Source organism: Pelophylax lessonae, assembly GCF_965119305.1.
Source record: "Pelophylax lessonae genome assembly, chromosome: 5".
In the NCBI taxonomy this organism is placed as follows: Eukaryota; Metazoa; Chordata; class Amphibia; order Anura; family Ranidae; genus Pelophylax; species Pelophylax lessonae.
This window is the reverse complement of record NC_138772.1, coordinates 13,562,951-13,575,276: the sequence shown is the minus strand read 5'-3', so window position 1 is coordinate 13,575,276 and position 12,326 is coordinate 13,562,951. Positions and strand designations below refer to the sequence as shown.

The following is a 12,326-nucleotide window of genomic DNA, read 5'->3' as shown; positions in this document are numbered from 1 at the left end:
ATTATTACAGCCCCCCCCTAGGTAAAAACCTGCTTGGGGTAGGGGGAATGCCGAGGGGTACACAGGACCAATCCTCCGAGGTGCCAGGGGAACCGAGGGAGCCCCTAAGGTCCGACTATTCCAGGGAAGGGCCCACGTCCACCCGGAGACCGCCAGGGGTTTTTGGGGGGGACAATTTACTCATCATACCACAGTACCAGATGGGGGCCATTCCAAAACAAATCACCTCCCACCTGGGATGGGGGTGCTGTCGGCAAAAGGGGAAGCTGCGGGCATTCCAGGTTGTGTGCGTCCCAGCGAGACAGTCCACTCACAGGCTTGTCCCCATTCGTTGACCGTCGGGGCACTGTCGTGGCGAGGCCTAGTACTGACTATAACCTGCTCACACTCATTGGCCAGGCTGGGAGACCTTAAGGATCTAGATTATCCAGTACGAAACCTCAACTGGCTGCTGTTGCTTGCAGTTCCTCTGGATCTTAGTCCTCAGGAATTAACTAGTGAAAATAAAGAATCACAATAACAAACTTTCCCATAATAGCGAAGATCAAAGTCCCAGCAGGAAGCTAGGTCCTATTCCTTAAACTAGGCAGAAACAAACTGTTTGATGATAGCAGACTGTGTGGGGTTATGCCTGCAGGGATAGCCCCCATAAGTGTGGTTAAGCTTTTTGCCTGCCCAGTGCCTATTCCTGGTGGGAGGAGCATCACCCTATAGTCTCTGAATGGATGAAGCTGCGTCTGTTGATGAACAATAGAGAAAACTGAATACCTATAGCAGGAAGTGGGAGTATACCGCCAGGGACTGCCCCATAGGCGTGTTCTCTACCTAGTGTCCTACTCCTGTAGGGGGCAGTATAACCCTACGGTCAAGAAGCTGAAGAGCTGTGTCCGTCAATGAACGAAAGAAATTATGATTTTTATATGTAGGAGAGAAGTGCCAAAAAAGGCGCGGTATGGAAGAAAAAAAAAAAAATCCCTTTAGTATCATGTTTAGAATGTTCAGTTTACCAGTGTCCAATCCTGCTGTAGGCGGCTGAATAACCCCACTATTTTACTTCAAGCGTCTCTCAAGGGACGTAAAATAAATGAAGTTATGAGAAAAGTCTTTTACAATATATATTTGAGGTGTTGAAAAAAGAAAAAAAAAAAAAGCAATATTTTTACAGGCAAAAAATACAAACAAATCTTTATTCCAATTTATTTTTTGCTGTATGAGACAAACATACATAAAGCAGCTGCTTCCAGTCTTCAACAAAAAAACAAAATACATAAATATATATATATTTTTTTTAATTAAACCGGCCGAGCTTCTTTTACATAAATGAAAAAAACAAAAACAAAGTTTCATACCCTCAAACAGATACTGGCATTGGTGTATTTTGTGCCCACTAGCACTGTTCAGTCAGTGCATCCCAAGCCTGTCAATGACAATTCCTTGAGTTTCCGGTAACAGTGCGGAGATTGGTGCAGACAACGTGCTTGTTATAAGATCTCTTTTCCTACATACAGGAATTGATCACTTAACTAATAAATAGCCATGTTGTAAGCAAGCCCAAAAGGGGATGCAGTAAGTGCTCTAGATAAAGAAAATGAATTCACCTCCCGGTATGTAATCCATCCATGTTACAAGATGAGGTATTCAAGGAATGTTTGCTTGCAGTATTGCATCCAACAACTGAACAGCCATTTGTAGATCATATCACCTGAGAGAATGAGGTCTGAGGAGACCCGGGTGAGGGTCACACACAATGAGAGGTAGATAACCGATTCTGGCACAACATACTAGAACTCAAAGTCTTCATCGGTCATGGCTATGGCCCAGGCGAACTTGTCTCTCTGAGTTTTGTTGTAGATCTTCTCAATGGGCACGCCAAATTTCTTACACCTAGATAGGACAGATAAAAACTGAGGTCACCAGAGACAATACTGTGCTGCGCCTGGAGGGAAACAAATACATCCATTTACAGATTTTACAAAAAGATTTATTAATCGCTTAACGACCGCTCGCTGCAGTTATACTGTGGCAGGCAGCCGCTCCTGCGTGAACCATCGTAGGTATACGACGGTCGTGCGCAGGCAGCTAGGGGGCACGCTCATCAGAGGGGAAGCCGATGCACGGGACAGGCGGCTCCGACTGCCGCCTGACACCCGTGATCGCTCCCTGCTGAGAGAGAAGAACGGTCGGCTGTCATAAACACAGCTGACCGTTCTTCTCTTTGGAATGATCACAGAGCCCATATGATCCTTCTTATATAGGATCACATGTCTCTATGGTCATTTCACAAACCACGTCCCCCCCCCCCCAACACAGTTAGAAACACGCCCCTAGGTACACATTTAACCCCTTGATCACCCATCAATGTTAACCCCTTCCTGCCAGTGTCATTAATACAGTAACTGTGCATATTTTTAGCACTGATTACTGTAGTAATGTCAATGGTACCCCAAAAGTGTCAAAAATGTCAGTTAGGGGTCCGATCTGTCCACCCCAATGTTGCAGTCCCGCTAAAAATAGCTGATCGCCGCCATTACTAGTAAAAAAAAAAAAACAACAAAAAAGTCAAATTTTTCCTGTAGTTAGTAGATGCGATAACTTTTGCGCAAACCAATAAAAATACATTTATTGCGATTTTTTTTTTTACAAAAAAATATGTAGCAGAAAATTGGCCTAATGTTAAAAAAAATTTTGATTATATATATATATATATTTATTTTATTTTTTTTGGGATTGTTCTATAGCAGAAAGTGAAAAATAGTTTTTTTTTTTTTCAGAATTGTCGCTCTTTTTTTGTTTATAGCGCAAAAAATCGCACAGGTGATGAAATACCACCAAAAGAAAGCTCTATTTGTGGGGAAAAAAGGACATCAATTTTATTTAGGTACAGCGTTGCACGACTGCGCAATTGTCCGTTAAAGTAATACAGTCCCCAATCGCAAAATATGGCCTGGTCATTAAGGGGACAAATCCTTCCGGTCCGGTGGCAAGTAAATGCACTTATCACCAGTTGCCGACTGTAGGACATTCCCAGTTTGCAGTGGTTATACCGCAGGGCTCGACAAATCCCAGGCGCCAGGTCCCTGCGGCGACCAGAAATTGGGTCCTGGCACCTGGTAATAAAAATGGGCTTGTCAGCCCATTTACTGCCAGGGGTTGCAGGCTGTAGCATTCTGAGAGTGTCTCTCTCTTATGCAGCCCAGAGTGTGCACATATATTTACCCCCTCCCCTCAGATGATAGAGACAGAGGTGGTCAGCGTCTCCTCCTCCCGCCCTCTCCTGTTTTGTGATCCCAGGTGTACATGGAGCCACCAGGGCCGGTTGGTCAGATTGTGACTTCAGCAGAGAGCACAGGCAGAAATACAGTAGCTACATATATCCTGGAGGGGGGTGAGAGTAAGATACCGATCCTTACAATCTGTCTCTCCTTGCAAACCTCATTGTTGCCTATCTGTGCTCCTACTGAGGACTCTCTGGCAATTAACCCTCTCCTTGGATGCTAGGGGAGGATTGTGCTTTATCTACTCTGCTTCATTTAAGGTGCTGCTTACCTAAATGGTTAAATGATTAACTTTTCACAGCTTAACATCTGCAGGCTTTTGCTTCTAGTATGAATGGCATTTGTGCCTGCTTGTATTTCTTGGTTAACTCTTCATCGCTACCTGTGACTGTATGGCTAATGCCGCCTTCTGACATATGAAGAAAAGTGTAATTTCGGATTATAGATCAGTCTGGATTTTACTGTCCATCCTGCTGACTACATTTAAGACTGACGGATATTTCATTTTTTGTCCATTTAACTAAATGGATAAAACTGCACTGTTCACTTCTAAGAGGCCAATAATTTTGCCCTGCGCCTCCTTATGATCTATCCAATCTCTGCTGTGCTTGCTTCATAAGCGCCATCCATACTCCTCCCGCTGATGCGCACACACGCGCTGTGTGTATGTTAAGGCAGGCCTCGACAAACCCCGGGCGCCAGGTCGCATTTGCGACTAGAATTAGCGACCTGGCGCCTGGGGGGCCCTGCAGGAGCTGTCCTGTCCCTTTTGCGCCCCCACCTTCTTTTCCGAGTGCACGGTCTTCCACGCCGCCCATAAATTGAGGCCCCGGCTTTTCGGCCTTCTTCTGTTAGATGAGAGGCTAGGGGAACTGGCGCCCTCTTGTGGTGGCCGGGAGTAATGCATGTTCTCAATGCCTTCCTTCTCATCTGCTCTTTGGAAGGAGATGGGAAGTTTTTGCAGGCTTCATCTCTCTGTCCAGTTACCTTTGCTTAAAGGTAAGTGGACAGGGAGTGTGGTTATTATTAATTTATTTTTTAAATTAAAAAAATAAATAAATAAGAATACATTTTTTCTTTTTTTAATTAAAAAAAAAAAAAATAAAACATTTTTTTTTTCTATATATATATATATATATATATATATATATATATATATATATATATATATATATATATATATATATATATATATATATATATATATATATATATATATCATTTTTTTTTTTAATGAGAATTGAAAAAAAAAAAGAATGTTTATATTATATATACAGCCGAAGGCCCCTTTCACACGGGCTGTCTGATCGGGTCCGCCTGTCAGTTTTTCAGACAGACCTGATCGGACCCCTCATTCTCCTCTATGGAGCGGTAATCGGAGGATCGGATCAGATGGCATCGGATGGAAAAAGACAGTCTGTTTCCATCCAATTGCGCTATAGAGGAGAGTGGGGTTCTAGTCGTATTTATGTGTAAATTTAGTATCCGTTTTATTAAATAAAGCTTGGTTGTTAGTTTAAAAAAAAAACTGGCTCCTAACTTTTTTAGCTGGCTCCTAGATTTCAGGCAAATTTGTCAAGCCCTGTGTTAAGGTGTGCAGGACACGTAACAAATTGGAGTACATGCACACTAGAGGCTGGAAAATTGTGGAGTTTAAACACCACCTCTCCCCCTTGACAAATGCCCCCTCTGCTGCTCTGATTTAAAAAAAACTACCACTCCACTGAAAAGCAATCCACACAGATTTCCTTTCAGAGACAATTGACAGGCAGGGAGGAGGCGATATGTCACCGTAAATGCTGCAGCATGGACCCTTTTATTTGAATGGGTTGCACTCAGTAGTTTAATTTATGGCAGGCTTATAGGGGCTCCAGTATATTACTTTGCCCAGGGTCCTATGATGCTACTAACATGGCTCTGGATATGTGGGCGGGAAGTTTAAAGCCTAACAGCCAGAAAAGGAAAAAAAAAAAAAAAAAACCTGGCTCCAAACTTTTTTAGCTGGCTCCTAGATTCAAAGCAAATTTGCCAAGCCCTGTTATACTAGGATGATGATGATGCACCTGCAGGTATCATCCCGGTATAAACATTTTCAGCCGGCAATATCCTTTTCAGCTGAAGTGATTTGAGCGGGTGATCAGCTACTCAATCACTTTTGCAGGTGGCGGAAGGGGGTCCCACACCCCACCTTTCTGCGATCAGACTGGTAGCAATGCGACCGGGGGCGATGGCTACACAGAACAGAGAGGGAGAGAGGAATGGACGTTTTTTCCTCCCTCTGTGACCCCGGAAACAGGAAGCGGCGAGTGCGAGGCCACTTCTGGTCCCGCCTCTGTTTACCTGGCCGTTAGCAGCCGATCAGACAGATCTGTGTGTGATCGGCTGCATTGGAGGCCAGAGGACAGATTTGGGGTCCAATAGACCCCAGATCTCTCCATAAAGAGGACCTGTAACAGTCCATGCTGTCATGAGGGATGTTAAAAAAAAAAAAAGTTTTGTATAAAATAAAAACACATTTTATAAAGCCCCTGTGCTTATGCGCAAATGCGAACACATACATTACTCCTGCACGCATATGTAAACGGTGATCGCACCACACGTGAGGTATTGTTGCAAATGTCAAGTGAAAGCAATAATTTTAACACCAGGCCTCCCGTGTAACTCTAAACTGGTAACCTGTATGGAGAATTTTAAAGTACCGTAGTTTGCCGCCATTCCACAGGCGGACGCAATTTTAAAGCGTGGCATGTTTGGTATCTATTTACGCGGTGTAACACATTCAAGAAAAAAAAAATTAAAAAAATAAAGTATTATATTGTGTTTGTGTGCAAAAAAATTAAAGTGTATTTTCCCCAAAAATTGTGTTTAAAAACCACTGCGCAAATACCGCAAGATATACCCACCATTTTTATTCTATAGGACCTCTGCTAAAAATATATGTTTGGGGGCTCCAAGAAATTTTCTAGCAATAAAAAAGGGGTTTTTGTACTTACCGTAAAAAAACATTTTTTCTGAGTTAATCGATGGACACAGCACTCCATAAATCATAGCTACTGGGTTATATTGCCTCCTCCAGGAGTAGGATTAGGCAGAACAAAAACACCTGGCTATGCCCATGGGCCGCCCTCAGCTGGTATATAAACCCCCCCCTCTGCTCTAGGTAATCAGTTTTAGTTGCAAGCGGTATTAGAAGTATCAGAACTCCACAGAAGGGTGGGTGTGGGGTCCATCGATGAACTCAGAGAAATGGATTTTACGGTAAATACAAAAATTACATTTTCGCTTTCGCTCATCGACGGACACAGCGCTCCATAAATCATAACTAGTGGGACGTCCAAAAGCAGTGCCAAAAAGTAAATGAGGGGTGGGGAAAATAACCCAAGGCAAAACATAAGAGCCCCTAACCGTGTCACAAGAGCCCCTAACCGTGTCACAAGAGCCCCTAACCGTGTCACAAGAGCCCCTAACCGTGTCACAAGAGCCCCTAACCGTGTCACAAGAGCCCCTAACCGTGTCACAAGAGCCCCTAACCGTGTCACAAGAGCCCCTAACCGTGTCACAAGAGCCCCTAACCGTGTCACAAGAGCCCCTAACCGTGTCACAAGAGCCCCTAACCGTGTCACAAGAGCCCCTAACCGTGTCACAAGAGCCCCTAACCGTGTCACAAGAGCCCCTAACCGTGTCACAAGAGCCCCTAACCGTGTCACAAGAGCCCCTAACCGTGTCACAAGAGCCCCTAACCGTGTCACAAGAGCCCCTAACCGCGTCACAAGAGCCCCTAACCGCGTCACAAGAGCCCCTAACCGCGTCACAAGAGCCCCTAACCGCGTCACAAGAGCCCCTAACCGCGTCACAAGAGCCCCTAACCGCGTCACAAGAGCCCCTAACCGCGTCACAAGAGCCCCTAACCGCGTCACAAGAGCCCCTAACCGCGTCACAAGAGCCCCTAACCGCGTCACAAGAGCCCCTAACCGCGTCACAGGAGCCCCTAACCGCGTCACAGGAGCCCCTAACCGTGTCACAGGAGCCCCTAACCGTGTCACAGGAGCCCCTAACCGTGTCACAGGAGCCCCTAACCGGGTCACAGGAGCCCCTAACCGGGTCACAGGAGCCCCTAACCGGGTCACAGGAGCCCCGTCTGAAAAAGAAAAGTTTAACTAAAAACACAGTCCCTCTCCTCTTAAACAGCAGCCTGCAAAACTTTGCAGCCAAAAGAAGCATCCGCAGATGACCAAGTAGCCACCTTGCAAACTTGCGATATTGAAGCCGGATGATGGAAGGCCCAAGAAGCACTCTTCTTGAAATGGAATAGGCCGGAGTCATCGTCTCTCTGAACCATCTGGAGATGGTAGCCGAAGAAGCGGCCAGCCCTTTTCTTGGTCCGTCCGTAACCACAAATAGGGAATCTGACTTCCGAAAAGACTCAGTAGCTGCCAGATACACCCGAATCGCACAAACCAAATCCAAGGAATGCAAAGCAAATACCTTGGGATGAGCCGGCTTGGGACACAAGGAAGGTAACACAATGTCCTCATTCAAATGGAAGTAAGAGACAACTTTGGGCAGGAATGATGGACAGGGACGAAGAACCACTTTATCCCTATGGACAACTAAATAAGGACTGCGACAAGATAATGCCGGCAATTCTGATACCCTGCGGGCCGAGTTAATAGCCACCAAGAATGTCACCTTGTGGGATAATGTAGACAAGGGAATCTCCAGAATATTCTCAAATGGAAGTTTCTGAGAACCGAAAGTACTAAATTTTAATCCCATGGCGGCAAACAAGACCGTACAGGTGGAGCCACATGTCACACCCCCTGAATGAAGGTACAAACTAAAGAGTGCGTGGCTAGGGGGTCACTGAAAGAAGATTGCCAAGGCAGACACCTGGCCCTTGATGGTACTCAAGGCCAACTTCCGATCAACGCCCCGTTGAAGAAAGGTTAACCTCTTAAAGACTGGGCCTATTTCTTGTTGTTTACAAGTTAAAATCATTTTTTTTTTTTTTTTACTAGAAAATTACTTCGAACCCCCAAACATTATATATACATTTTTTTTAGCAGAGACCCTAGAGAATAAAATGGAGATCGATGCAATATTTTTTATCACACCATTTGCGCAGCGGTCTTACAAATTTTTTTTGGGGGGAAAAAATACATATTTCTGAATTAAAAAATAAGAATACAGTAAAGTTACCTCAATTTTTTTTCTATATTGTGAACGATAATGTTACGCTGAGTAAATAGATACCCAACATGTCATGCTTCAAAACGGCGTACGCTCGTGGAATGGCGACAAACATTGGTACCTAAAAATCTCCACAGGCGACATTTTAAAAATTTCTACAGGTTACCTGCTTAGAGTTACAGAGGAGATCTAATACTAGAATTATTGCTAATCGCTCTAACATTCGTGGCGATACCTCAGGTGTGGTTTGAACACCGTTTACATATGTGAGCGCGACTTGCGTATGCGTTAACCTCTGCGCACGTGCTCAGAGGGCTGGGGCGCTTTACTTTTTTATTTCTTTTCTTATTTTACCTTTTATTTTTACACTGTCTCTTTAAAAAAAAAATGTTTTGATCACTTTTATTCCTATTACAAGGCATGTAAACATCCCTTGTAATAGAAATAAGCAGGACAGGTCCTCTTTAATGTGAGATCTGGGGGTCAAAAAGACCTCACATCTACACTAAAAAGGAAAAAAAAAAAAAAAAAGTATTTTTTTCATCATGAAAACAAATGGGCCCTTTAAGGTCGTTGGGCTCCGGTCCTCCTAAGCCATAGAGTCGAGAGGAGTCACCTCTCCCGCCGCCCATAAAAGCGTTCTCGCAGCGAATCTGCTGCTGGGACCATTTTTATGGCAAAGCGGACTGTCCGCTGTTTAAAAAAAAATACCGGGGTTATGGCAGCTATTCCCCCCCCATGATACCCTTAGTGTCATCCAGGGTAGCCCCAAACGAGCAATTGCCTTGAAAGGGCAGATCAATGAGAGCTTTCTTAGAGGCTTGGTCTGCGAACCGTTTCTTAAGCCACAGCACGCCCCTTAATCACCACCGATTAAACAAAGTTTGGACAGCACAGGAGCTGTATCCAAATCTGCATCACAAAAACTACAGCTGCATCAGGCTCGAAATCAGATGAGACAGACTGAGCAGGGAAAGGCGGGGGACGCTTACTCCTGGGCCTTTGCCCACACATCACTTCCACCCGGGACACTAAGGTCTGCAGGACCCCCCCGTTAGTGCAACCATGGGAAGCTGGGGTTCCGAGGGACCTGCCATCTCCATGAGGGGGGGTTAGTGGGGGAGATGTGACCCTGAGGCGCCATAAGGAAAGGAAGACCTTGCAAAACAAAAATGATCTTTTGGCACAAATATAGGATCCCCATCAAGGCTCAGGGGACCTATCAGCAGAGAGAAAGAGAGAGAGATAACGGGAACTCACCCTACCGACTGGGGGAGTGCCGAGAATTCGAACCCAGCATCATCATTGATGCTGTCCCTGTTCATTAGTCCCAGGCACAGGAAGAGGAAACTGGGAGGAGCTTCGGAATCCCCACGAGGCTTCAGTCGTCTCCAGCGTCTTACGGACTAAGGGAAAATGGCTCCCGTTAAATCATTGGGCTACACAAACATGGCCACCAAGTGGAGACCAGCCAGACTAAGGGAAAATAGCTCCCGTGATATCATCGGTCTACACAAACATGGCTGCCAACCAGAGACCAGCCAGACTAAGGGAAAATGGCCATTAGCTACAACGCTGAAGCATACTGCCAGGATCTTCCCTGCGCCCTCTGAAACACTGCACCCTCTGCAAGGGAGTTAGGACACAGGTTAGGGGAGTCTCTGCTGTGCACTCTGCACGGGTCACTGTACTGGGACCCCCTGCACTATATCCACACTGCAAACAGTAAGGCATGCACCTAGGGGGTCTCTTACACTGGGACCCCTCCAGACTACCAGGGCTGGACATATACTATTCCAGGACCCTTACAGATTGGGGATAGTGGGGGGAGAGAGACCCCAGGGGTCTTCGCTGCATTCTCTGCCCTGGGACCCCCACCAGACTCCAGACAGGGGGGGAAAGGGAGGGTTCCAACCGAACCTGGAGGTTATCTGCATCCAACGAAAAAAAAAAAAAAAAACGCCAAAAGGGGAGAGGGGGGACTGTACTTAACCCTTCCATGGTGCGGGTGATGCCTTAGACAGAATCCTCACCACCGAAGTAGGGGAGCGGTCAGCCAAGGGACAGTTGCGACTGAGACCCAAGCCCGGTCGTATGCGACCCTGCGAGACGTTTAACTCACGAGCCAGCCTCTGTGAGGCTATAACGCGGCTGACCTAGCGCGTAGCTGTGGTCTGCACACGCTCGCTGACTGGGGGGACCACTGGATCTAGATTATCCAGCCTGTCACCCAGTCCGGCAGTTGATTGGAGATCTCCCGAGAGAAAAAACAAAAAAGATGTAAGGAAGTAGAAAATTGCTAGGACCGGAGATCCCACCCGGGAGTCTAGGTCCTTACTCCTGACTAGACAGATTAAAACTGATCACCTAGAGCAGAGAGGGGGTTATATACCAAGCTGAGGATGGCCCATGGGTGTAGCCAGGTGTTTTTTGTTCTGCTTACTGCTACTCCTGGAGAAGGCAATATAACCCAGTAGTTATGATTTATGGAGCGATGTGTGTCAATGAACGAAAGAGAAAGTCGATTTTTACAAGCAGAAGCGGACTACACTGCATCTGAGCACCGCACACCAAAAACTTTTAATTCGTTTTTAATTTTCAACGCAAATGCCCTCATCCATCCATGTCTCCATGCTTTATTTTTCTAAAAAAATTACCTTAACCCACCCGGCATTTTTAGCCATGGCCAGCTTGAGTAAGGGCAAATGATTAATGTAGCATTTATTTTCTGGAATCTATCTGCCCTTAGCTCAGGCATGCAGGCAGGCGAGTGTGCGGAGCTGAGAAAGGCACTCCTCTTGGGATGTATGACATAATTTGCCAATGCCTGGAAACCAGAAATGAATTGAAGAAATGCAAAAAAAAAAGGTTAAAACAAGATAATATACCTTCCTATCTATTATTGCTAGCAAAATAAAGAGTAAAAATAAGTGGTTGGGGGTCTGTGGATGAGAGGTGAGGAGAACAGATTTCTATCATCATCCTGTAAGCAATGAACGAGGTCGCCAAGCCAACAACGCCTTCAGGGTGAATTCCACCGGGTATTGATGTCAAGGCAATTAAAGCAGAGACTCCCTAATGAAAGCCACAAAATATTTACAGTGGTATATTTATTGACAGTCCTGCACAGGAAGTCCTGGATTTCCCTAAGCACTTGCAGGATCAATAGATAAAGATCACAAACTAAGAACAACATTGACAGACACATTGCTATGGCTTGCTTAGTCTCGGCAGCATTCTAATTTAAGGCGATTTTGGGATTTAGATGGAAGTTTTACTTTAGGATTTCACAACTTTTTCTCCTTAGTCTGCACACTGAAAGCTGCCCCGGTGTTCTTTTTAAACAGCCAACTCATCAAAATCTCCAATTATATAACATCCGGTGCAGCTGAGTCACGATCAGCTGGCGTGACGTCAATACTGCGCATGTGCAGATCGTCAGAAGTCTAGGAAAATTATAGAACACCGCCATGTTGGTACACCTAAAACATTTCTGATTCCCTGTCCTATTGGTAAACTCGGGACCAGCTGATCTTCCTCTATAGTTCTATGAAAGAGTCTTTGCCGACAGGCTGTTTCACAATTCCAGTGAGCGGCCGCTGTTTACCAATAGGACTGTGACTTAAATGTCACTGTGACATTAATTTCCAATTAATGCAGTTATTTAGTCTGGAAAAATGCAAAGTATAACTAACTGCTAGGGTTGCACTGATATCGGTACTGAAACCGAGTACTTGAACAAGTACTCGTGCAAATGCTCCCAATTACGAAAACTATGCAATGCGATTTGAGTCCATACAAACTAAATGGGCTCAAATCGCACTGCAAAGAATTGCATGCAATTTAAATAGGAATGGGTGG

At 45.2% G+C, this 12,326-nt stretch overlaps 1 protein-coding gene across 1 annotated transcript in view; it reads right to left on the bottom strand.

Moving 5' to 3' along the window:
- Window positions 1–1,568: 1,568 nt before the first annotated feature.
- TOP1MT (DNA topoisomerase I mitochondrial) overlaps window positions 1,569–12,326 on the bottom strand; it is a 100,453-nt gene continuing 89,695 nt past the window's right edge. Inside the window, 1 exon segment of the mRNA XM_082259820.1 lies at window positions 1,569–1,884. Within this exon segment, the coding sequence (XP_082115946.1) occupies window positions 1,782–1,884 (103 nt within the window). The 3' untranslated portion in view covers window positions 1,569–1,781.